Here is a 26,445-nt window from a genome sequence, read left to right as displayed (position 1 = left end):
CTACTCGACACTTCTGACTGAAGATCGTTGCAAATGCCAGTTGTCTGTGGCAACTTTTGGCTATAGAATTTCCTCCTCATCTCTGTTCTAAAGTGATGGCATTGCATTCTGGGGCTATGCCCTCTGGTCATAGACTTTCCCACTATAGGAAACATCCTCTCCACGTCCACTCTATGTAGGCCTTTCAATATTCAATATGTCTCAATGAAATCCTCCCTCATTCTTCTAAACATCTGCATACTTTAACCCTTTCATTCCCAGAATCATTCCCGTGAACTTGCTCTGGACCCTCTCCAATGCGAGCACATCCTTTCTTAGATAAGAGGCCCAAAGCTGCTCACAGTACTTCAAGTGTGGTCTTACCAATGCCTTATATGCTCTCTTATATTAGCTATTTTGTCCCCATAATATTATTGTAAGTAGTAAAAATATTTTCATTGAATATGTAAAACTAAGAGATGGACAACTTCCTGAGTTAGCTGCAAAAGGATGATCCAATTCGCCTTGTCTTTCAGGGCTCGATGGCACAGAAAAGTGCCTGGAGCCAAGATAAATCAAGACAAACCTAACGAAAGCCTAATTGATTACGATTGACAGGCTGGTATTAGTACTTACGCAGACCCATGGATGCTTCAGGGCCTCAGCTGCTGTTATCCTCTTGGCCGGATTGATGGTTAGCATTTGGTTGATGAGGTTCTTGGCTTCTGGGGTGACGGTATCCCATTCCGGAGAGGGAAACTGCCAGAGAAAATGAAAAGTGAGGATCTCCTGCCCCTTAGGGGTGCCAGTCAAGGTCAATGATCATGTAAAATGTTGTAAATGAACTATTGTATATGGCAGGGTAGTGTAGTGGTTAGCACAACACTATCACAACCCTAGTGACCCAGGTTCAATTCCCATCGCTGTCTGTAAGGAGTTTGTACGTTCTCTCTGTAACCGCACGAGTTTCCTCAGAGTGCTCCAGTTTCCTCCCACAGTCCAAAGATTAATTGGTCACATAGGTGTAATTGGGAGGCGGGGGCTCGCTGTGGTGGAAGGGCCTGTTACCGTGCTGTATCTCTAAATAAATAAGGGGGGAGGGGAGAGGGGGTAGGTGAGAGAGGGGGAGGGGAGTGAGGGGGAGAGGAGTGAGGGGGAGGGGAGTGAGAGAGATGGTAGGGGAGGGGAGGGGGAGGGAAGAGGGGAGGGGAGTAAGGGGGGGAAGGATGGCGAGAGGGAGAGGAGAGAGGGGAGGTGAGAGAGGGGGAGGTGAGGGGGGAGCTGAGAGGGGGAGGTGAGAGGGGGAGGAGGATGGTGAGGAAACATGATAGAGGTATACCAGATATTAAGAGGAATAGATAGAGTGGATAGCCAGCGCCTCTTCTCCTCTTGCTCAATACAAGAGGACATGGCTTTAAGGTAAGGAGTGGGAAGTTCAAGGGGAATATTAGAGAAAGGCTTTTACTCAGAGAGTGGTTGGTACGTGGAATGCACTGCCTGAGTCACTGGTGGAGGCAGATACACTAGTGAAATTTAAGAGACTACTAGACAGGTATATGGAGGAATTTAAGGTGGGGGATTATATGGGAGGCGGGGTTTAAGGGTCAGCACAACATTGTGGGCCAAAGGGCCTGTACTGTGCTGTACTATTCTATGTTCTATGTAATAGTTTGTCTGATGTGCTGTGTGTGATATATGGTGTGCAGGTGTGCCGTTTGCTGGAGAAACATTGTTTCCTTTGGTTGTATACATGTAAACTTGAACTTAAAGGAAATAGTCATAAAGAGCTTGTTCAGCCTTGTTCAAAAAATCATGTTAAAATGTACTGAAAGGCAATCAAAGCATTAGGGACTCAGAATGATTTATACGACAATTAATGTCCTTACACAGCAAATGCTACAGTAACCATTTATTTTCTCCCCTCTGGTTCACTACAGAAACCCTAATAGATGTTTTATTAAATCAATTTTAAAGAACGCTATTTATTCGGCAGAATGGCAGGCTATTTTGATTGGGTGTTACATTGCCCTCTGTGTCTCAGCGAGACGCTGACTGTTTCAATAAGAAAATAATTACGCATGGCATTGTCAAAACGAAATAAATCAAGGAGCTGATGAATATTGACATTTTCCCAACCCTCCGGTGCAGAAATGAAATTGTATATTCCTTGTAGGTTTCATAGCTTTCTGTTAACTATCTCGTCAGTGGAAAAGTGGATTGCAACATACAAATCATTTAGTAGAAAGCTGCCTTCAAACAGGAGCCAGTTCCTTACTGGGTTGTCAGATAGATCCTCCGCCAAGTGAAAGACCCCACAAGACACAGGAGGAGAATTAGGCCATCAGCCCATCGACTCTGCTTCACCATTCTATCATGGCTGATTTATTACTGCTTTCAAACCCATTCTCCCTGCCTTCTCCCCATAACCTCTGATGCCTTCACTAATCAAGATCCTATTATCTTCTTCTTTAAAGATAGAAACACAGAAAACCTACAGCACAATACAGGCCCTTCGGCCCACAAAGTTGTGCCGAACATGTCCCTACCTTAGAAATTACTAGGCTTACCTATAGCCCTCTATTTTTCTAAGCTCCATGTACCTATCCAAAAGTCTCTTAAAAGACCCTATCGTAGCTGCCTCCACCACCGTTGCCGGCAGCCCATTCCACGCACTCACCACTCTCTGAGTAAAAAACTTACCCCTGACATCTCCTCTGTACCTACTCCCCAGCACCTTAAACCTGTGTCCTCTTGTGGCAACCATTTCAGTCCTGGGAAAAAGCCTCTGACTATCCACACGATCAATGCCTCTCACCATCTTATACACCTCTATCAGGTCACCTCTCATCCTCTGTCGCTCCAAGGAGAAAAGGCCAAGTTCACTCAACCTATTCTCATAAAGCATGCTCCCCAAACCAGGCAACATCCTTGTAAATCTCCTCTGCACCCTTTCTATAGCTTCCACATTCTTTCTGTAGTGAGGTGACCAGAACTGAGCACAGTACTCCAAGTGGGGTCTGACCAGGGTCCTATATAGCTGCAACATTACCTCTCGGCTCCTAAATTCAATTCCACAATTGATGAAGGCCAAAGCACCATACGCCTTCTTAACCACAGAGTCAACTTGCGCAGCTGCTTTGAGAGTCCTATGGACTCGGACCTCAAGATCTCTCTGATCCTCCACACTGCCAAGAGTCTTACCACTAATACTATATTCTGCCATCATATTTGACCTACCAAAATAAACCACGTCACACTTATCTGGGTTGAACTCCATCTGCCATTTCTCAGCCCAGTTTTGTATCCTATCAATGTCCCGCTGTAACCTCTGACAGCCCTCCATACTATCCACAACACCTCCAACTTTTGTGTCATCAGCAAACTTACTAACCCATCCCTCCACTTCTTCATCCAGGTCATTTATAAAAATCACGAAGAGTAAGGGTCCCAGAACAGATCCCTGAGGCACTCCATTGGTGACCGATCTCCATGCAGAACATGACCCATCTACAACCACTTTTTGCCTTCTGTGGGCAAGCCAGTTCTGGATCCACAAAGTAATATCCCCTTGGATCCCATGCCTCCTTTACTTTCTCAATAAGCCTTGCATGGGGTACCTTATCAAATGCCTTGCTGAAATTCATATACACTATATCTACTGCTTTTCCTTCATCAAAGTGTTTAGTTACATCCTCAAAAAATTCAATCAGGCTCGTAAGGCATGACCTGCCCTTGACAAAGCCATGCTGACTATTCCTAATCATATTATACCTCTCCAAATGTTCATAAATCCTGCCTCTCAGGATCTTCTCCAGCAACTTACCAACCACTGAGGTAAGACTCACTGGTGTCACACTTGATAGGTCCTATTCTTTCACGTTTTATCCTCTTGCTCTTCACATAATTTATAATGCCTTGGGGTTTTCTTCAATCCTGCCCGCCAAGGCCTTCTCATGGCCCCTTCTGGCTCTCCTAATTTCCTTTTTAAGCTCCGTCCTGTTAGCCTTATAATCTCCTAGATCTCTAACATTACCTAGCTCTCTGAACCTTTTGTAAGCTTTTCTTTTCTTCTTGACTAGATTTATTACAGCCTTTGTACACCACGGTTCCAGAAACCCTACCAATAATTCCCTGTCTCATTGGAACGTACCTATGCAGAACTCCACACAAATATCCCCTGAACATTTGCCACATTTCTTCTGTACTTTTCCCTGATAACATCTGTTTCAAATTTAAGCTTCCAATTTCCTGCCTGATAGCCTCATGATTCCCCTTACTCCAATTAAACACTTTTCGAACTTGTCTGTTCCTATCTCTCTCCAATGCTATTGTAAAAGAGATAGAATTATGATCACTATCTCCAAAATGCTCTCCCACTGAGAGATCTGACACCTGACCAGGTTCATTTCCCAATACCAAATCAAGTACAGACTCTTCTCTTGTAGACTTATCTACAAATAGTGTCAAAAAACCTTCCTGAACACACCTAACAAACTCCACCCCATCTAAACCCCTCGCTCTAGGGAGATACCAATCGATATTTGGGAAATTAAAATCTCCCATCACGACAACTCTGTTATTATTACACCTGTCCAGGATCTGTTTCCCTGACTGCTCCTCGATATCCCTGTTACTATTGGGTGATCTACAAAAAACACCCAGTAAAGATACTGACCCCTTCCTGTTCCTAACCTCCACCCACAGAGACTCCGTAGACAGTCCCTCCATGGCATCCACCTTTTCTGCAGCCGTGACGCTATCTCTGATCAACAGTGCCACGCCCCCACCTCTTTTGCCTTGCTCTCTGTCCTTTCCGAAACATCTAAAACCCGGCACATGAAGTAACCATTCCTGTCCCTAAGCCATCCAAGTCTCTGTAACGGCCACCACATCATAGCTCCAAGTACTGATCCACGCTCTAAGCTCACCTGTTTTGTTCACAACAATGCTTGCGTTAAAATAGACTCACCTCAGACCTTCGGTCTGAGCGCGTCCCTTCTCTATCACCTGCCTATCCTCCCTCTTGCACTGTCTACAAGCTTTCTCTATTTGTAAGCCAACCGCCTCTTCCCCAGTCTCTTCAGTTCGGTTCCCACCCCGCAACAATAGCTTAAACTCTCCCCAGTGGCCTTAAGCAAACCTCCCCGCCAGGACATTGGTCCCCCGGGATTCAAATACAACCCGTCCTTTTTGTACAGGTAACACTTGCCCCAAAAGAGGTCCCAATGATCCAGAAATATGAATCCCTACCCCCTGCTCCAATCTCTCAGCCACGCATTTATCCTCCACCTCACTCTATTCCGATACTCACTGTCACGTGGCACAGGCAGTAATCCCGAGATGACTACCTTTGCGGTCCTGCTTCTCATCTTCCTTCCTAACTCCCGGAAGTCTTTTTTCAGGACCTCTTCCCTTTTTCTACCTATGTCATTTGTACTAATATGTACCACGACTTCTGGTTGTTCTCCCTCCCACTGCAGGATATTTTGGACGTGATCTGAAACATTCCGGACCCTGGCACCTGGGAGACAAACTTACCATTTGAGTTTCTTTCCTGCGTCCACAGAGTCGCCTCTCTGACCCCCTAACTATAGAGTCCCCTATCACTACTGCCTTCCTCTTCCTTTCCCTACCCTTCTGAGCCACAGGGCCAGACTTTGTGCCAGAGGCACGGCCACTGTTGCTTCCCCCAGGTAGGCTGTCACCCCCAACAGTACTCAAACAGGAGTACTTATTGTCAAGGGGCACAGCCACAGGGGTACTCTCTAGTACCTGACTCTTCCCCTTCCCCCTCCTCACTGTGACCCACTTGTCTGTCTCCCGTGGCCCCGGTGTGACCACCTGCCTATAACTCCTTTCTATCACCTCCTCACTCTCCCTGACTAGACGAAGGTCACCGAGCTGCATCTCCAGTTCCCTAACTCGGTCCTTTAGGAGCTGCAGCTCGACACATCTGGTGCAGATATGGCGGTCCGGGAGGGTAGGAAACTCCAGGACTTCCCACACCTGACACCAAGCACCCAATCACTTCAGCTCCACAGCCATTTGTGGCAATGAATTCCACAGATTCACCACCCTCTGGCTAAAGAAATTACTCCTCATCTCTGTTCTAAATGGACATTGCTATAGCCTGAGGCTGTGCTCTCTGGTCCTAGGCTCTCCCACTATAGGAAACATCCTCTTCACGTCCACTCCATATAGGCCTTTCAATATTCAATAGGTTTCAATGAGATCCACCCTCATTCTTCTGAAATGCAGTGAACACAGAATGAAAGTCTATTTCATGTAATTATTAATTAATACAACTTCAGCCCTACTTGTCCATGCTGACCAAAATGTCCATTTTTTTTTAGTTTATGAGAACACTCAGTCCTCGTTTATTGTCATTTAGAAATGCATGCATGCATTAAGAAATGATACAATGTTCCTCCAGATTGATATCACGGAAAAACAGGACAAACCTAAGACTTTAACACTGACAGAACCACATAATTATAACATATAGTTACAGCAGTGCAAAGCAATACCATAATTTGATGAACAGCAGACCATGGGCACGGTAAAAAAAATTCTCAAAGTCCCGATTGACTCCCGAGTCCCCGATAGCAGGCGGCAAAAGGGAGAAACTCCCTGCCATAAACCTCCAGGCACCGACAACTGCCGATGCATTGGAAGCAGCTGACAACAGCCGACACTGAGTCCGTCCGTCCGAAAACTTCGAGCCTCCGACCAGCCTCTCCGATACAGCCTCCCGAGCGCCATCCTCTGCCGAGCACCTTCAACCTCGCCCCGGCCGCCAAAACAAGCAAAGACGAGGATTCGGGGCCTTCTGCTCCGGAAATTCCGGTTACCACACAGTAGTAGTGGCAGCGAAGCTGGCATTTCGGAAGTTTCTCCAGATGTTCCTCCGTACTCTCACGTCTGTCTCCATCAAATCAGAATTGTGCACGGTACCCTACTTGACAGATTACAGATATCATTCACCGGAGTGGTTGCGTGCGCTGTGTCGTGCCACCATCTTCTCCTCCTCCTCCTCTTACATTATCCCTCTAAACATTTCCTACATGTCTAGGTGACATTCAATGTGGTTTTGGTACCTGCCTGAATGACTTTCTCTGGCAGCTACTACCACATACGCAATGAAGAAAGTGTTCCTCAGGTCCCTCTTAAATTGGCTGAACATCAGTTTCTACCAAAAAATTGAATAATGGTGGGCACCCAGGTCAGCATGGACTCACTGGGCAGAAGGGCCAGTGTCTGTGCTGTATTATAAGACCATAAGACCTAGGAGCAGAGTTAGTCCAGTTGGTCCAACGAGTCTGCTCCGCCATTTCATCATGGCTGATCCACTTTCCTCTCAGCCCAATCTCTCGCCTTGTCCATGCATCCCTTCATGCCCTGACCAATCAAGAACCTATCAACTTCCACCTTAAATGCACCCAGTTACCTGGCCTCCACAGCTGCCTGTGGCAATGAATTCCCCAGAGTTACCACTCTCTGGCTAAAGAAATTCCTCCTTATCTCTGTTCTAGATGGACATCTCTCTATTTTGAGGCTATGCTCTCTGGTCCTAGACTTCCTCACAACAGGAAACATCCTCTTCACTTCCACTCTATCTAGGTCTTTCAACATTCAACACACACAAAATGCTGGAGAAACTCAGCAGGCCAGGCAGCAACCATGGAAAAGAGTACAGTCGACATTTCAGGCCAAGACCCTTCAGCTTGAATTTCCAGCGTCTGCAGATTTTCTCTTGTTTGTCTTTTCAACATCTTATGTTTAAATGAGATCCTCCCTTATTTTTCTAAACCATCAAGTACAGGCCCAGAGCCTTCAATCTCTTTTCACATAACACTTGCATTCCTGGAATCATTCTTGTGAACCTCCTCAATGTTAGATAAGGGGACCAGATCTGCTCATAATACTCCAAATGAGGCCTCACCAGTGCTTTATAAAGTCTCAACATTACATCCTTGCTCTTATTTTCTAATACTGTTGAAATGAATGCTAACATTGCATTTGCCTTCCTCACCACCGATTCAACCTGCAAATGAACCTTTGGGTATTTGTCTATGGCTCCAATGGAACGATGCTGGAGAATAGACAGCCGTGCTTGGGTGTATCACACCCAGAAGAGTGTGGCCCAACTTCCCAAAGGACAAGACTTCAACTGGAAATGAGCACCAAGATATAAAAGAAACAGCGCAAAAATAATTTTACGCACCGCTTGCATGGTGAAAACACAGGTGCAGTGTGCTCCAGTTTCCTGCTGACACCAACAGCGAGAGGACTGGCGTCTGCAGATTTCAGAGAATTGCCAATTAAAAATAAACACAAGGAGGAGAGAGAGCTCCTCCGAATCATCACGGTCTTGCGTGGATTTACCAGAAGGATGGAGGAAACCAGTTAACTAAAAACATCCAATAGGGGGTCAGATGAATTCTTGAATTGGAAACAAATCTGACAGGCTGTCCATAATCAGGATCAGGTTTATAGTCAATAACATATGTTGTGAAATTTGTTTTGTGGCAGCAGTGCAATGTTGGTCATCAATGCCAATAATGCATCATACTGGTTGTTTCAATGTTTCCTGAGATCACAAGACCGTAAGACATAGGAGCACAATTAGACCATTTGGCCCATCAAGTTGTCTACACCATGGCTGATTTATTATCCATCTCAACCCCATTCTCCTATCTTCCCACAACATTTGACGTCCTTACTCGACCTCCCCTTTAAGTACCTCCATTTGGTCTCCACAGCCGGTCTGTGGTAATGAATTCCACAGAATCACCACCATCTGGCTGAAGAAATTCCACCACATATCTGTTCTAGAGGAATGTTCTTCTGCTTTGACACTGTGCCCTCTCGTCCTCAACTCTCCCACTATTGGAAACATCCTCTCCACATCCACTCTATCTAGGTCTTTCAGTATTCACTGGGTACAATTTTTGATGTAGACATGACAAATAAAGGTAATATTTTGTTCTTTTATGAACAATACAGAAAAATTACTATAAATTACAATAATAATATGTAAAAATATCAATAAATAGCACAAAAGACAGCAAATTGGGGGTAGGTAGTGTTGCAGAGAAAGGACAGTGCGAATAATTTGATGATCTTTTCACAGAGCTGACAGGTTTTTAAAGGACCACTATGTCATTGAAAAGATGGCATGATTTCGCGGAAATAACAACACTCAGATTGTTCAGCACAGATATCATCCAGAAAATAGTCTCCAATATATTGCATTAAAGGTTTCATGTTGCATTCTAATCCACAGGAAGGAAGATAATTGCTTCTGCCAGCAAGACTAATTGAAGAACTGAGAAGCAATTTGATACCCAAGTTGTGGTAAATCTTATGATTGCCCATTACATAATTAATGCCACATATTTAAAATGTGCACTCAGTGGCCACTTTATTAGGTACCATCTCTACCCAATAAAGTGGCCACTGAGTGCGTGTTTGTTGCCTTCTGCTGCTGTAGCCCATCTACTTCAAGGTTTGATGTGTTGTGCATTCACAGATGCTCTTCAGCACACCGCTTGGTTACTCACCTTTCTGTCATTTGAACCAGTCTTGTCATTATCCTCAGACTGCTCTCATTAATAAGGTATTTTCGCCCACAGAACTGCCGCTCACTGGATTTTTCTTTGTTTTTCACACCATCCTCTGTAAATTCTAGACACTGTTGTGTGTGAAAATCCCAGGAGATCAGCAGTTTCTGGGACACTCGGACCACCCTGTCTGACACCAACAATCGTTTAGATAGATAGATAGATAGATATACTTTACTAATCCCGAGGGAAATTTGGTTTCGTTACAGCCGCACCAACCAAGAATAGAGCGTAAATATAGCAATACAAAAACCACAAACAATCAAACAACAAAATGCAAACTATGCCAGATGGAAAGAAGTCCAGGACCAGTCTATTGGCTCAGGGTGTCTGACCCTCCACGGGAGGAGCTGCACATTTGATGGCCACGGGCAGGAACGACCTTCCATGCCGCCAAGTGTTATATCACAGTGGAATGTGGCCCAAGTCCAACAGTAAAAAGTTCAATATCCAGTCTGCAAACACGTTCCTCGATCGTAATATGCCATCATAAGATTGTAAGATCGTAATATTTCACAGCCAAAGTCACTTAGATCACATTTTTACTCCGATTTGATGTTTGGTCCGAATAACAACTGAACCTCTTGACCATGTCTGCATGTTTTTAAGCATTGAATTGCTGCCACATGTTTGGCTGATTAGATAATTGCATTAACAAGCAGGTGTACAGGTGTACCTAATAAAGTGGCCACTGAGTACGTTAAAATGTGTTTTGTTGATAAGCTCTAGATTTTATTCAATACAGAACACAGAAAAAATAATCAGCCCATAAATCTATGTTTGGATTGGAAATCTTAAAAACCAAAACCTAATGTGTGTGTCAATCGGACTATAAAACACTTAACTTGAAAAGCACACTCCCCTCTTCCCCTCACCACCTTGCTGGATAAGAGTGTAAATTTGTTTTTTTTGTGGTTTAACTTTTCCCATGCTTGCTTGTTCATTGAGTTTTTCAGTAATTGCAGTGTAGCTGATACTCTATTTTTCTTGAAGTTTCTCTGGAGCATGTGTCAGCCATTAATCACCGGAATGTCTGTTATCTACTCTGCACTAGTTTTTTCAGTATAAGGCAACCACAATATCTTTTTTTTGTTTTTCTTTCTTTGTTCTTATAAAAGTTAATAAGCAAATTTTATGCCTCATTCTTGACTTCCGACGAACCTTTAAATTGCAAAATCACCAGACCCAACAAACTCTTTCCTGTTATTCCGTAGGCGCTGTCCTCTCCCATCAGATTCAATCTTCTTTAGCCCTTTTTTCACTTCCACCTATCATCATCCAGCTTCTTACATCTTTCCCACTCTCCTCCCTCCCACACCTGCCTATCATGCGCTTTCTTCTTTTTTCCCAGAAACGAACAACATTGCTGCTCTGCTGTCATCCCTGCCAGCAGCTCCTTCCAATTTACTTTGCCCAACTCCTCTCTCATACCACTGTAATTTCCCTTACTCCACTGAAATACTGCTACGTCAGACTTTACCTTCTCCCTATCAAATGTCAAGTTGAACTCAATCATATTGTGATCAATGATTTCTAAGGGTTCTTTTTACCTTAAGCTCCCTAATCACCTCCGGTTCATTAAATAACACCCAATCCAGTATAGCTGATCCCTAGTAGGCTCAATGACAAACTACTCTAAAAACTTATCTCTTCAGCATTCAACTAACTTACTCTCTTGAGATCCATTACCAGTCTGATTTTCCCAATTGACCTGCATGTTGAAATCTCCCACGGCTACCATAACATTGCCCTTTTGACTCGCCTTTTCTATTTCCTGTTGTAACCTGTGGTCCTCCTCCCAGCTACTGTTGGGAGGCCTGGTAACTGCCATCAATGTCCTTTTACGCATGCAGGTTCTTAACTCAACCCACAAGGATTCAACATCTTCTGATCCTATGTCACATCTTTCTACTGATTTGATGCTATTCTTTACCAGTAAAGCCACACCACCCCCTCTACCCATCTTCCTACGCCTCCAACATAATGTGTAACCTTGGACATTCAGCTCCCAACTACAACCATCCTTCAGCTACGATTCAGTGATGGCCACAACATCATACCTGGCAATTTGTAATATCGCAACAAGATCACCCACCTTATTTCTTATACTACGCGCATTTAGATACAACACATTGAATACTGTATTTGGTATCCTTTCTGATTCTGCATCCCTAATGATTGGATACTCAGCCTGCTGGCTGCAACTAAGTCCCATCACCTGCCTGCTCTTCCTGACAGTCTGACTGCACACTATCCTTACTTTTTACCATCTGTCCTATCCTGAGTCCCTTCACTCTGGTTCCCACCGCCCCCCCCCTCCGCCAAATTAGTTTAAACCCTCCCCAACAGCTCTAACAAACCTGCCCACGAGAATATTGGTCCCCCTCGGGTTCAGGTGCAACCCGTCACTTTTGAACAGGTCATATCTTCCCCAGAAGAGATCCCAATGCTCCAGGAAACTGAAGCCCTGCCCCCTGCATCAGCTTCTCGGCCACGCATTTATCTGCCAAATCATCCTGGTTCTATCCTCACTGGCACGTGGCACAGGCAGCAATCCAGAAATTACTACCTGGGAGGTCCTGCTTCTCAGCTTTCTACCTAGCTCTCTGAATTCTCTTTTCAGGATCTCATTGCTTTTCCTTCCTATGTCATTGGTACCAATATGTACCAAGACATTTGGCTGCTCCCCCTCCCTCTTCAAAATGTTGTGGACGTGATCTGAGACATCCCCGACCCTGGTACCTGGGAGGCAACATATCTTCTGGGTGTCCCGTTCATGTCCACAGAACCTCCTGTCTGTTCCCCTCACTATCGAGCCCCTATCACTACCACTCACTTCTTCTCTCTCTTTCCCTTCTGCACCACGGACTCATGCTCTGTGCCTGTAACCATAAGATACAGCAGCAGAATTAGGCCACTCGGCTCCTCAAGTCTGCTCTGCCATTCCACCATGGCTGATTTATTTTCCCTCTCAACCCCATTCTCTAGCTTTCTCCCCGTAACCTTTGACACCCTTACTAATCAAGAACCTATCAACCTCTGCTTTACGAGGGGTGATTGATAAGCTCGTGGCCTAAGGTAGAAGGAGTCAATTTTAGAAAACCTAGCACATTTATTTTTCAACATAGTCCCCTCCTACATGTACTGTGAGGAGATCCTGGAGTACCCCTATTAACTGTTTGAAGAGAGACAGAAAGAGACATTTATCATTGATGGTTTGTTTGGAAAGGAGAGAGAGACAGAGTTATTTACCACCGATATGTTGCTTTTGAAAAGAGAGAGAGAGACGAAGATTAACGGTCGGACTGTCACTTTAAGGCATTGGAAGTAACTTTGGATTTCTGCTGAGTTTGGAGTTGGAGACAGCACCGAGCAGCTCGTAAGTTGCTATGGTGACCGAAGGCGGTGTTATTTAATGGACACTCGATGTTGTGATTTCCAGCAGGTTGTTGATATTTCTTCAAGGACAGGTTGCCTGCTTGTGCGTTCCTTTACAGACAAAGGAAGGAGGGACTCTTTGAATGACAGGTGATGCTCAGCACAGAGAAATAAATGGGAGGTCAGATGATACAGTTCTAAGACACATGATCTGGACACTGAATGAGCATTGTTGTGCCTGCAGAGAAAGTGGGTTTTTGGAGGATCGATCCAAATTGCTATTCCAACAGTGAAGAAGGGGTTGACTGGTGGGGAGTTGTCTATGTGTCCACCCTCGCTGGGGTGATAGCTCCACCACAGGACAACCGGTCCCCCTGGTTAAAGTCACAGTCGATGATTTGTAAAGGATTTCGGAGGACGACGAGAAGATCGACGGCATCAGCTCACCTGAAGACTCATATATATCTCTCTCTCTCTCCATCACTACTCAACTACATACCATGAACTGAACTGAACTTTACTCAACATTGTAAGACTGTATCTTTTTACCCCTAGACTTAAAGAAACTTGGTTTTTCATACATATATATATATATTCCACACTTACTTTTATATACAATCATTGCTAACCTGTTTGATTTATCTACATTTATATTACTGTATTGCGTAGTTACTAATAAATATTATTAGTTTATAGCAATAGAAGACTCCAAAGTGGTTTCTATTTCTGCTGGTTTCTCTATCCCCGTCATGGGGTACGTGACAGTACACACTTAGCCCAGAGGTTGTGGAGCATACGGATCCCTTCTTTGTAGAAGTGGTCCACAGCAGGGGTGATTGATAAGTTCGTGGCCTAAGGTAGAAGGAGATGAGTTATTAACTTCAAACTTTCTGCATTATCACCCAGAACTGCACATGCATATAACGAGAGCATCTTGGACCTGCAGGTGGTCCACAGCAGGGGTGATTGATATGTTCGTGGCCTTAGGTAGAAGGAGATGAGTTTTACAGCTCTCGTTACATGCACATGCTGTTCAACTCTTTGAGTGAAAATGCAGAAATTTTGAAGTTAATAACTCATCTCCTTCTACCTTAGGCCAGGAACTTATCAATCACCCCTGCTGTGGACCACTTTCTGGAGGTCCAAGACGCTGACTTCTACAAAGAAGGAATCCGTATGCTCCACGACCACTGGACTAAGTGTGTAAATGTAGGAAAAATAAATGTACTAGGTTTTCTAAAATTGACTCCTTCCACGTCAGGCCACGAACTTATCAATCACCGCTCGTAAACATACCAAATGTCTTAGCCTCCACAGCATCCATGCCAATGGAGTCCACAGATTCACCACCCTCTGGCTAAACAAATTTCTCCTCATCTCTACCTAAAGAGACGTCCTTCTATTCTGAGGCTGTGTCCCCTGGTTCCAGACTACACCACTACAGGACCCCACTACCCCTTCCACATCCACTCAATCTAGGCCTTTCAATATTTGATTGATTTAAATAACAACTGCCATCATTCTTCTAAACTCCAGCAAAAATAGGCCCAGAACCATCAAACACTCCTTATACATTAACCCTTTTATTTTTGAAATCATTTTTGTCAACCTCCAATACCAACTCTCTCCAATATCAACACATCTTTTCTGAGATAAGGGGCATTCTGACCTGCATTCCATCCTTGCTCTTATATTGAGATGAATGCTAACATTGTATTTGCCTTCTGAAAAATGAGGGAAGTGCAAGACAGATATATTTCAAATAAGAAGAAATTTTCAAAGGGAAGGATACTACCGTGGCTGACAAGTGAAGTTAGAGCCAAAGTGAAAGCAAAAGAGAGGGTATACAAGGAAACCAGAGCTAGTGGGAGGATAGAGGATTGGGGAGCTTTGAAAAACTTGCAGAACGAAACTAAGAAGGTCATTGGGAAGGAAAAGGTGAATTATGAGAGGAAGCTCATGATTAGAAACATATAAGCATAGAAAACCTACAGCACAATACAGGCCCTTCGGCACATAAAATTGTGCTGAACATGTCCCTACCTTAGAAATTACTAGGCTTACCTATAGCCCTCTATTTTTCTAAGCTCCATGTACCTATCCAAAAGTCTCTTAAAAGACCCTATCGTATCCAGCTCCACCACCATTGCCGGCAGCCCATTCCACGCACTCACCACTCCCTGAGTAAAAAACTTACCCCTGACATCTCCTCTGTACCTACTCCCCAGCACCTTAAACCTGTGTCCTCTTGTGGCAACCATTCAGCCCTGGGAAAATGCCTCTGACTATCCACACGATCAATGCCTCTCATCATCTTATACACCTCTATCAGGTCACCTCTCATCCTCTGTTGCTCCAAGGAGAAAAGGCCAAGTTCGCTCAACCTATTCTCATAAGGCATGCTCCCCAATCCAGGCAACCTTCTTGTAAATCTCCTCTGCACTCTTTCTATGGCTTCCACATTCTTCCTGTAGTGAGGCGACCAGAACTGAGCACAGTACTCCAAGTGGGGTCTGACCAGAGTCCTATATAGCTGCAACATTACCTCTCGGCTCCTAAATTCAATTCCACGACTGATGAAGGCCAATACACCGTACGCATTCTTAACCACAGAGTCAACCTGCGCAGCTGCTTTGAGCGTCCTATGGACTCAGACCCCAAGATCCCTCTGATCCTCCACACTGCCAACAGTCTTACCATTAATACTATATTCTGCCATCATATCTGACCTACCAAAATAAACCACTTCACACTTATCTGGGTTGAACTCCATCTGCCATTCCTCAGCCCAGTTTTGCATTCTATCAATGTCCCATCGTAACCTCTGACAGCCCTCCACACTATCCGCGGAGGCTCCCGTAGCGCCTACCGGATGAGAGGAGAGTAAAAAATCCATGGTTAGGGTGAGATGCATCCTTGATAATGCTTTTCGCCCTGCCCGGGCAGCGTTTATGGTAGATGTTCTCAATGGTGGGCAATTGGGTGCCGATAATCCGCTGGGCAGTTTTCACCACACGCTGGAGTGCTTTGCGGTCCGATATGGTACAGCGGTACAAGTCTGCCAGTATCCTGGGACAGAGGTGAGCTTTCCTGATGCTCCGCAGGAAATAAAGGCACTCTCAGGTTTTGAAGGAAGTAATGCATGTATGCATTTCTAAATGACAATAAAAGAGGACTGAGTGTTCTCATAATCGAAAAAAGAAGTAGCTGTAGAGATTGCGGAGGCATTAACGATGATCTTTCAAGAATCAATAGATTCTGGCATTGTAACGGATGACTGGAAAATTGCAAATGTTACTCCACTATTTAAGAAGGGTCGGGGGCAGCAGAAAGGAAACTATGGACCTGTTAGCTTGACATCAGTGGTTGGGAAGTTGTTGGAATCGATTGTTAGGGATGAGATTATGGAGTACCTGGAGGCACATGACAAGATAGGCCAAAGCCAGCATGGTTTCCTGAAAGGAAAATCCTGCCTGAGAAACCAACTGCAATTCTTTGAGGAAATTACAAGCAGGGTAGACAAAGGAGATGTAGTAGGTGTGATGTACTTGGATTTTCAGAAGGCCTTTGACAAGGTGCTGCACATGAGGCTACTTAGCAAGATAAGGGCCCATGGAATTACAGGGAAGTTACTAGTGTGGGTGGAGCATTGGCTGGTTGGCAGAAAACAGAGAGTGGGAATAAAGGGATCTTATTCTTGCTGGTTGCTGGTTACCAGTGCAGTTCCACAGGGGTCAGTGTTGGGACTGCTGCTTTTTACGATGTACGTCAAAAACTTGGACTATGGTATTAATAGATTTGTGGCTAAATTTGCCGGTGATACAAAGATAGGTGGAGGAGCGGGTAGTATTGAGGAAACAGAGATGCTGCAGAGAGACTTAGGTAGCTTAGGGGAATGGGCAAAGAAGTGGCAAATAAAATACAATGTTAGAAAGTGTATGGTCATGCACTTTGGTGGGAGAAATAAACAGGCAGACTATTATTTAGATGTGGAGAGAATTCAAAATGCGGAGTTGCAAAGGGACTTGGGAGTCCTTGTGCAAGGTACCCTAAAGGTTAACCTCCAGGTTGAGTCAGTTGTGAAGAAGGCGAATGCAATGTTGGCATTCATTTCTAGGAGTATAGAATATAAGAGCAGGGATGTGATGTTGAGGCTCTATAAGGCACTCGTGAGACCACACTTGGAGTATTGTGTACAGTTCTGAGCTCCTTATCTTAGCAAGGATATACTGACATTGGAGAGGGTTCAGAGAAGACTCACGAGAATAATTCCAGGAATGAAAGGGTTACCGTATGAGGAACATCTGGCAGCTCTTGGGCTGTATTCCCTGGAGTTCAGGACAATGAAGTGGATCTCATAGAAACATTCTGAATGTGAAAAGGCCTGAACAGATTAGATATGGCAAAGTTTTTTCCCATGGTAGGGGATTCTAGGACAAGAGGGCACAACTTCAGGATTGAAGGACGTCCTTTTAGAACTGAGATGCGGAGAAATTATTTTTAGTCAGAGGGTGGTAAATCTACAGAATTTGTTGCCACGAGTGGCTGTGGAGGCCAAGTCATTGGGTGCACTAAAGGCAGAGATAGATACGTTCTTGATTAGCCAAGGCGTCAAAGGATATGGGGTGAAAGCAGGGGAGTGGGGATGACTGGAAGAATTGGATCATCCCATGATTGAACGGCAGACCAGACTCAATGAGCCGAATGGCCTACTTCTGCTCCTATATCTTATGGTCTTGTGGTCTTACCACCAACTGAACCTGCAAATTAACCTTCAGAGAATCCTGCACAAGGACTCCCATTCTTTGTCTTATCCCCCCCCACCCCGACCACCCAGTTCAGTCCCTTCCTACCTATATCTCTGACAGTTCACATGCTCTGAACCATTTCAATGATTTCACGTTCCCTGGCTGCATCATCTTATTTTTACTATGCATGTCCAGTCCCTATACATCTCCATGCCCCAGCAGAAAGGCCTCAAAGCTCTCCGATTCTTTCTGGACACCAGACCCAACCAGTTCCCCTCTACCACCATTCTCCTCAGCCTAGCAGAATCTGTCCTCACTCTAAATAATTTCTACTTTGACTCCTCCCACTTCCTTCACACAAAAGGTGTAGCCACGAGCACTCACATGGGTCCCAGCTATGCCTGCCTATTTGTCAGCTACATGGAACAGCCTATGTTCCAAGCCTACGCTGGTGACCGTCCCACACTTTCCTATGCTACATCGATGACTGCATTGGTGCTGCTTCCTGCAACCATGCTGAACTTGTCAACTTCATCCACTTTGCCTCCGACTTCCACCCTACCCTCAGATTTACCTGGTCTATTTCCAACACCTCCCTCCACTTTCTCAATCTCATTGTCACTATCCCTGGAGATAGCTTATCTCATAATGTTTATTTTAAACCCACGGATTCTCACAGCTACCTGGACTATACCTCCTCCCACCCTGTTACTTGTGAAAAAAAACATCATCCCCTTCTCTCAATTTCTCCGTCTCCACCGCATTTGCTCTCAGGATGAGGCCTTTCATTCCATAATGAAAGAGATGTCCTCCTTCTTCAAAGAAAGGGGCTTCCCTTCCTCCACCATTAACAATGCCCTCAACCACATCTCTTCCATTTCACACACATCTGCTCTCACTCCATCCTCCCGCCACTCTACCAGGGACAGGGTTCCTCTTGTCCTCACCTTCTATCCCACCAGCCTCCGCATCCAGCACATAATTCTCCGTAATTTCTGCCATCTCCAATGGGACCCCACCACCAAGCACATCTTTCCCTCCCCCCCCCACTTTCTGCTTTCCACAGGGATCGCTCCCTACGCAACTCCCTTGTCCATTCGTCCCTCCCCACTGATCTCCCTCCTGGCACTTATCTTTGCAAGCAGGACAAGTGCTACACCTGCCCCTACACCACCTCCCTCACTATTATTCAGGGCCCCAATAAGTCCTTCCAGGTGAGGCGACACTTCAACTGTGAGTCTGTTGGGTCATATACTGTGTCCGGTGCTCCAGGTGTGGCCTCCTGTATATCGGTGAGAGCCAATGTAGATTGAGAGACCGCTTCGCTGAGCACCTCCACCAGCAAAAGTGGTATCTCCCAGTGGCCACCGATTTTAATTCCAATTCCAATATGTCAATCCATGGCCTCCTCTACTGTTGTTCATCTCTCCCTTTCAGGTTTCACCCATCACCTTGTGTTTCTCTCCCCCCCCCACCTTTTAAATCTACTCCTAAGCTTTTTTTCTCCAGTCCTGTCGAAGAGTCTTTTCCGAAACATCGACTGTACTCTTTTCCATAGCAGCTGCCTGGACTGCTGAGTTCCTCCAGCATTCTATGCGTGTTGCTAGGACTCCCAAGTCCCTTTTCTCCTCTAATTTTTGAAGTCTCTCCCGGTTTAGGCCTTTATTCCTTTTATAAAAACATATGACCATAAACTTCTCTACACTATATTCCATCTGACACTTCTTTGCCCCATTACCCTGATCCGTCCAAATCCTTCTGCAAATTCCCTGCTTCCTCAATACTATTGATTTTTAATGATCGTTACTAATGCCTTCACAATTTCTTCAGCCACCTCTTTCAGAACCCTGGGGTGTACACCAACTGGTCGAGGTGACTTACCTACCTTCAGACTTCTCAGTTTCCCAAGCTCCTTCTCCTTAATCATAGCAACTAGACTCACTTCTGTCTCCCTGACACTCTCAAATTTCTGCCACACTGCTAGTGTCTTCCACAGTGAAGACTGATACAATGTGCTTATTCAGCTTGTCTGCCTTTTCTTTGTCCCCATTACTGCCTCTCCAGCGTTATTTTCCAGCAATCTGGTACGCACCATCACCCCTCGTTTATCTTTATATATCTGAAAAAACTTTTGGTATCTTCTTCTATATTATTGGCTTGCTTACCTTCATATTTTATCTTTTCTCTCTTTATGGATTTTTTAGTTGCCCACTATTGGTTTTTAAGTTTCCCAAACCTCTAACTTCTGGCTAATTTTTGCTCTATTACATGCCTTCTGTTTTGCTTTTCCACTGTGTTTGATGGCTTCTTCCCTTGTGCCATGAGATTTCTGAACGGACAATGGACCTCATAATTTTCCCTCTCTTTTTGCACTAATTATTTAAAATAATATTTTAAGATATATTTCCTGTTGTAATTTGAATTGCATTTTATGTATTGCACCGACCTATTGCAGCAAACAACAAAATTCATAATATGTGTCAGTGATAATAATCTTGATTCTGATTCACCAAACAGGCAGCAAACTAGAAAGGAAAATCACTAAACTAAATTGTTTAAAACGTTTAGAGTGTAAATGTGTTTTGTTTTTATTTTTTTTTTAATTTTAGAGATACAATGTGGAAAAAGCCTTCTGGCCCAACGAGCTGCGCCACCCAGCAACCCACCAATTTAACCCTAAGCGCATCAGACACAATGACTAATTATCCTACTAAATGATGTGTCTTTGGACTGTGGGAGGAAACCGGAGCACCCGGAGGAAATCCATGTGGTCACGGGGAGAATGTACAAACTCCTTATAGACAGTAGCAGAATTGAACTCTGAACTCCAGCTGCAATGGTGTCGTGCTAACCGCTATGCCGTCGGGGCACCTCCTGGATTTATGAGATAAAAGCAAAGGCTTAAATATTATAAGCTGAGAAATTAGAGAAAAACGTTTTGAATAGCTGTATGATTTTGAAACATTCTCTTATAAACAGCAATCCATAGACATTGACTGTTTGTTCCTCTCCATAGATGCTGCCTACCCTGCTGAGTTTCTCCAGCATTTTGTGAGTGTTAATCCATAGATAGAATATCCTTCTTGGCTAGAGAGGTAGTAAATGAGCAATACTGTTGTCGTAGTAGACTATTAAAATCATAGTTGCACTTCATACAACAATGTTTACAATGAGGATGAACGTTTTCTGTGGATGATATTGGAAAACATGCCTCCAGTGAAGAAACACTGACAGCAACACTTAATATTTAAATCTATATGTGGACTGCAGAAGTTGTTGAGGAAATTGATCTATTAAAGCATTGAGTATTCAAGATTCAAAATTCAGATTTATTTATCATGTGTACATCGAGACATACAATGAAATGCATCATTTGCGTTAACAACCAAACACTTGAGGATATACTGAGGGCAGCCCGCAAGTGTTGCCGCACACTCTGGCACCAACATAGCATGCCCACAATGCTCAAAGTTCAGAGTTCAAAGTAAATTCATTATCAAAGTAGTTATGTGTCACCATATACTACTCTGAATTTCATTTTCTTGTCAGCATTCACAGCAAAATAAAGACATACAACCTAATAAATGAAAAACTACAAAGCCTGACAAACAACCAATGTGCAAAGGAAGACAAACTGTGCAAATAAAAATAATAAACAAACAAACAAATAAATAATACTGAGAACAGGAGTTGTAGAATCCTGGATCTTGAGTCCATGGGTTGTGGGGTCACGCCTATGTTGAGGTGAGTGCTGAGGCAGCAGAACAACACAGAACACAAGCAGCAAGAAAACAACAACAGCAAAACTCTCACACACACACACACACACACACACACACACACACACACATACTTCCAACACTAGGATGGGCCCCTCGCCATAATGATCACCACAAATTCTGGCTCGTGATCACCACAAATTCTGGCTCGTTCCCAAACTCTAATTGTACTTACATCATAAGCACCAGCCTTGATTTGTTGATAAAGCTTATGCTGGTCCTCATCCCAGAAGGGAGGGTAGCCAACTAGTAATATGTAGAGGATGACTCCTGAAACAGAACAAGTGAGAAACTGAATATGAATTAATCCACTAGATGAAAAGTCTTCCATCTTACTGTTTACCAGCAATGCATTTTCTCTGTAGCTTTTATTCTGCATTCTGTTATTGTTTTGCTCTGTTCTACCTCAATGCATTGTACTGGCATTGGGGAGGGCCCAGAGGAGGTTCGCAAGGATAACCCCCGTAGTGAAAGGGTTAACGTATGAAGAGCAGTTGCTGGCTCTGGGCCCGTACTCACTGGAGCTTAGAAGAACGAGGGGGTCTCATTGAAACCTATTGACTATTAAAGGCCTAGATAGAGATGCTTCCTATAGTGGGGGGACCCTAGAACCGGAGGTTTTGCAACTGCAATGTCATCATTCATTTTGAGAAGGTTGGATCATAAAAGCAAAGATACGATGCTGAGGCTCTCTAAGAAATCAGTCAGAGTACATGGAGTATTATAAGCAGTTTTAGATACCATATCTAAGGAAATATGTGCTGGCATTGGAGAGGGTCCAGAGGAGCTTCAGGAGAATGATCATGAGAATGAAAGGGTTAATGAATGAGAAGCGTTGGATGGCTCTGGGCCTGTACTCACAGGAGTTTAGAAAAATGGGGGGTTTTCATTGAAACTACGGAATACTGAAGCGCCTCGATAGAATGGACATGGAGAGGATGTTTCCAAAATTGGAGGAGTCTAGGACCAGAAGACACAGCCTCAGAATAGAAGGACGACCCTTTAGAACTGTGATGAAGATTAATTTTTTTTTAGCCAGAGGGTGGTGAATCTGTGGAATTCATTGCCACAGTCAGCTGTGGAGGCCAAGTCATTGGGTATATTTAAAGTGGAGGGTGATAGGTTCTTGGTAAAGATGGCAAAGGTTACAGGGAGAAAACAGGAGAATGGTGTTGAGAGGGAAAATAAATCAGCCATGATGGAATGGTGGAGCAGACTCCAATGGCTAAATGGCCTAATTCTGCTCCTATGACTTATGATAATGATTTGAATAGTGTGAAGTGTGTGCAAGGTAAATTTCCGTCCAGTCATGCTATTATGGAACACTGGATTACCATTCATCCCTTCCCACTAATCTCCTTCCTGGATTTTCTAACATCATCCAATGAACTGGTTAAGAACTATCACAAGTAGCCAGCACGTTTGTAAATGGATAACCTCTCAAGCCCACAGGTCCATAACTAGAGAAAAGATTCTGGACTCTGGTCTTGGACACGCTAGATCAGGGGTTCCCAACTTGGACCCCATGAACCCTTTGGTTAATGGTAGGGGTCCATGGCATAAAAAAGGTTGGGAACCCTTGATCTAGGTCCATGACTAGAGTGAACACCAAGTTTCCAATAACATTTAATTATCTTTAAGCAGATGTAAACCAAATGCACGAGAAACATAAAAATGTTGCAGCCGCTTGCAGTTGTACGAGACATTGGTGAGGCTGCAGTTGGAGTACAGTGCAGCTTTGGTCACTATACTGTACAAAAGATGTTACTAAACTAAAAAGAGTGGACAGAGTGGCTTTCCACAGCGATCTCTCCCTCCATGATTCCTTTGTCCATTCATCTCTTCCCACTGATCTCCCTCCTGCAGGCTGCCTACACCTGCCCGTTCACCTCCTCCCTCGCCCTAAACAGTCCTTCCAGGTGAGGCAGCACTTCACCTGCTGATCTATTGTGTCCAATGCTTCCGATACAACCTCCTCTACAAATTGGGGGGACCACTTCATTGAGCACCTCTGCTCCATCTGCCAAAAGCAGAACTTCGCAGTTGGCAAACATTTTAATTCCAATTCCCGTTCCTATTCCTGTTTTGACATGTCAGTCCATAGCCTCCCCCTGTGCCAAACAAGGCCACCCTCAGGATGGTGGAGCAACACCTTATACTCCATCTGGGTACCCTCCAACCTGATGGCACGAATATAGATTTCTCCTTCCAGCAAAGAATATTTCCCCTCCATCTCTTCTTCTTCTATTCCCCACTCTGGCCTCCTGCCTATTACTTACTCCTCAATCCCTTCCGTCTTACCTTTCTCCCATGGTCCACTCTCCTTCCTCTCTAGCCCGTTACCTTTCCAAACCATCAGGCTTCATCCATCACCTTCTAGCCGTTCTTCTTCCCTTCCCCCACCTCTTTAAACTGGTACCTTACCCCTTCCTTTTCAGTCCTGAAAAAATGCCTCAGACCAAAATGTTAACTGCTTATTCATCTCCATAGATGGTGTCTGACCTGAGGAGTTTCTCCAGCATTTTGTGCGTGTTGCTCTGGATTTCCAGCATCTGCAGAATCTCCTGAGTTTATGAGTACACAAAGGATTTACAAGGATGTTGCAAGGACTTGAGGAGGGACTGATTCACAGGGAGAGGTTGGACAGACTTGGACTTGGAGTGTAAGAGACCGAGAGGTGATCTTACAAAGATGTATATGATCATGAAGGTCATAGACAGGGTGAAAGAACATAGTCTTTTCCCCAGGGAGGAGGTGCTAAAAACACAAGGGCATAGGTTTAAGATCAGGTGTGAAAGATTTAAAGGGAACATTGAGGGGCAGCTTCTTCATGCAAAGAGTGGTGCGAATTTGGAATCAGCTGCCAGATACAGTGGTTGAGGAGGGCACATTAGCAACATCTAAAAGCCATTGAGGCAAGTTCATAGGATCAGAGAGGTTTAGAGAGTCATGGGCCAAATGCAGGCAGTCACCATGGACATATTGGGCCGAGGGGCCTGTTTCTGTGCTGTCTAACTCTACGTTCAACCCTGGAAGGAAGACTGGAAAGTGCCACAAACACTCAGGCAGGAGCAGTGGAGGAAAGAAAAATAACCATGCCAATCACCAAAAGTTATTGGTTTCCAGCTCTGTCTCATCTGCTGAGTATTCCCAGTTTTTCCTGTTTTTTACTGTATTATCAACATCTCCACCAGCCATGAAGATGAACACTGGTAAAGGTGCACACAACAGAACCAGCAATGGATCTCTGAGCTTCTCAAACTCTTTCAATAAACTCACAGCCTTGCCACCAGACACCTGCCTCTTCTCAAATTCCCCTCATCCCTTTCCAGTCCAACCATCTACCTTGAGTTTGACTATCTGCCTCCACTTCATTCAAGAGAAGAGATTTCCAAGGATTCTGAGAGAAGTTGTTCCTCACCTCAATCCTCTCAGTCCTCTGCCTCCAAATCTTTTTTGACTGAAGCCCCACTTGCTTGTGGTCCAAAAGAACTTTCATGTTCCTCACTGCCTTGCTCCAGTAAATGATTAAAGACATCAAGAAGTTGGGTCTGTCCCAGGGATTCGGGTAGCCAGGAGCAGCCCATCAGCTGGGCAGCCAACACACCAAGTATATTTTTATCCATTTTTATGAAAAAAATATTGAAGTGATTTAGTTAGAAAGACTCACAGATTTGTGTAATCATAGTGCATCCCCATTTTACCCTAACCAAGGAGAACAGCCATGAAATCACTGAATGGTGAAGGCTCTAAGGATGATACTAAAAGAGGCAGTGTCATTAAGAGTGAAGATGGTTGTCAGGATTTATAGAGGGTTCTTGTTCATCTGATTGCGTGAGCCGAGGAATGGCAAATGGAGCTTAACTCAGATGAGAGGAAAGTATCGCATTTGGGGAGAAAAACTAGGGTAGGAGTTTCATAGTGAACAGCTGGGCCAGAAGTATTGCAGAACAGGAGAACCGAGGAGCACAACTACACGACATGGTTCTCTGAAAGTAGCCCTGCAGACAGGCAGGGTGGTGACACACTGCCCTTCAATAGTCAGGACAAGGTCAGATGTTTATGCTGCAGTTGTACAAGACATTGGTGAGGCTGTATTTGGAATGTTGTTTCAGGTCTGGTCGCCCTGCCATTAAGCTGGAAAGAGTGCAGAGGAGATTTACAAGGATGTTGCTGAGACTCGAGGGACTGAGTTATGGAGAGAGGTTGCACAGTTTGGAACAATTTATCATTGGAGTGTAGAGAATGAGGGGTGACTTTATAGAAGTGTATATAACAACGAGATGCAGAGATGGGTGAACATGCAGTCTTTTTCCGAGGGTTGGGGAATCAAGAACAAGAGGGCATAGGTTTAAGGTGAGAGGGCAAAGAGATATAATAGGAACCTGAAGGACAACCTCTTTACTCAGAAGATGGTTAGTGTATGAATAAGCTGCCAGAGGAAATGGTTGAAGCAGATACACTAACAACATTTAAAAGACACTTGCGCTGGTACATAGACAAGAAGTTTTAGAGTAGGAGTTCCCCTCGGTTAATGGTAGGGGTCCATGAAATTAAAAAAGGTTGGGAACCCCTGGTTTAGAGGATATGGGACAAACACAGGGAAATGAACCTAGCTTAGGTGGGAATCTTGGTCAGCATGTACCAGATGGGCTGAAGGTCTGGTATCTGTGTTATATACCTCTATGACCGAATTCTTTCTCAAGTCTCTGCACCTTCTAGTTCACTTCATCACTTACCACATGCCCAGATGTCAACTGGTTTTCCATACGGATCTTTCCTTAAAACCTCTGGGGAAAGGTATCCAGGAGTCCCTGCAAACCCTACAGGAGATCAACAAAAAGATCAAACATGTGATGTTACTGTCCAACATTTTACATCTGCTCTTACAACCAATTCACTCTCTGAGCTGAATGCAGTGGCAAAGTCAAAATAAAT

General features: G+C 44.4%; 1 protein-coding gene across 2 annotated transcripts in view; it reads right to left on the bottom strand.

Annotated features, from left to right (window-relative positions):
* Positions 1-26,445, bottom strand: part of camk2g2 (calcium/calmodulin-dependent protein kinase (CaM kinase) II gamma 2) — a 495,645-nt gene that overhangs the window by 109,797 nt on the left and 359,403 nt on the right. For both annotated transcript variants that reach the window (XM_072282861.1, XM_072282859.1), the window contains exons 8-10: positions 26,247-26,330; positions 21,683-21,777; positions 616-738 (exon numbers count right to left, since the gene is read on the bottom strand). In XM_072282861.1, the coding sequence (XP_072138962.1) occupies positions 616-738; positions 21,683-21,777; positions 26,247-26,330 (302 nt within the window). The remainder of the gene's footprint in view (positions 1-615; positions 739-21,682; positions 21,778-26,246; positions 26,331-26,445) is intronic.

The sequence above is a fragment of the Mobula birostris genome, chromosome 18 (genome assembly GCF_030028105.1).
Source record: "Mobula birostris isolate sMobBir1 chromosome 18, sMobBir1.hap1, whole genome shotgun sequence".
Lineage (NCBI taxonomy): Eukaryota > Metazoa > Chordata > Chondrichthyes > Myliobatiformes > Myliobatidae > Mobula > Mobula birostris.
Note: the sequence above shows the minus strand (reverse complement) of the source record. Positions and strands in the feature narration are given on the sequence as shown.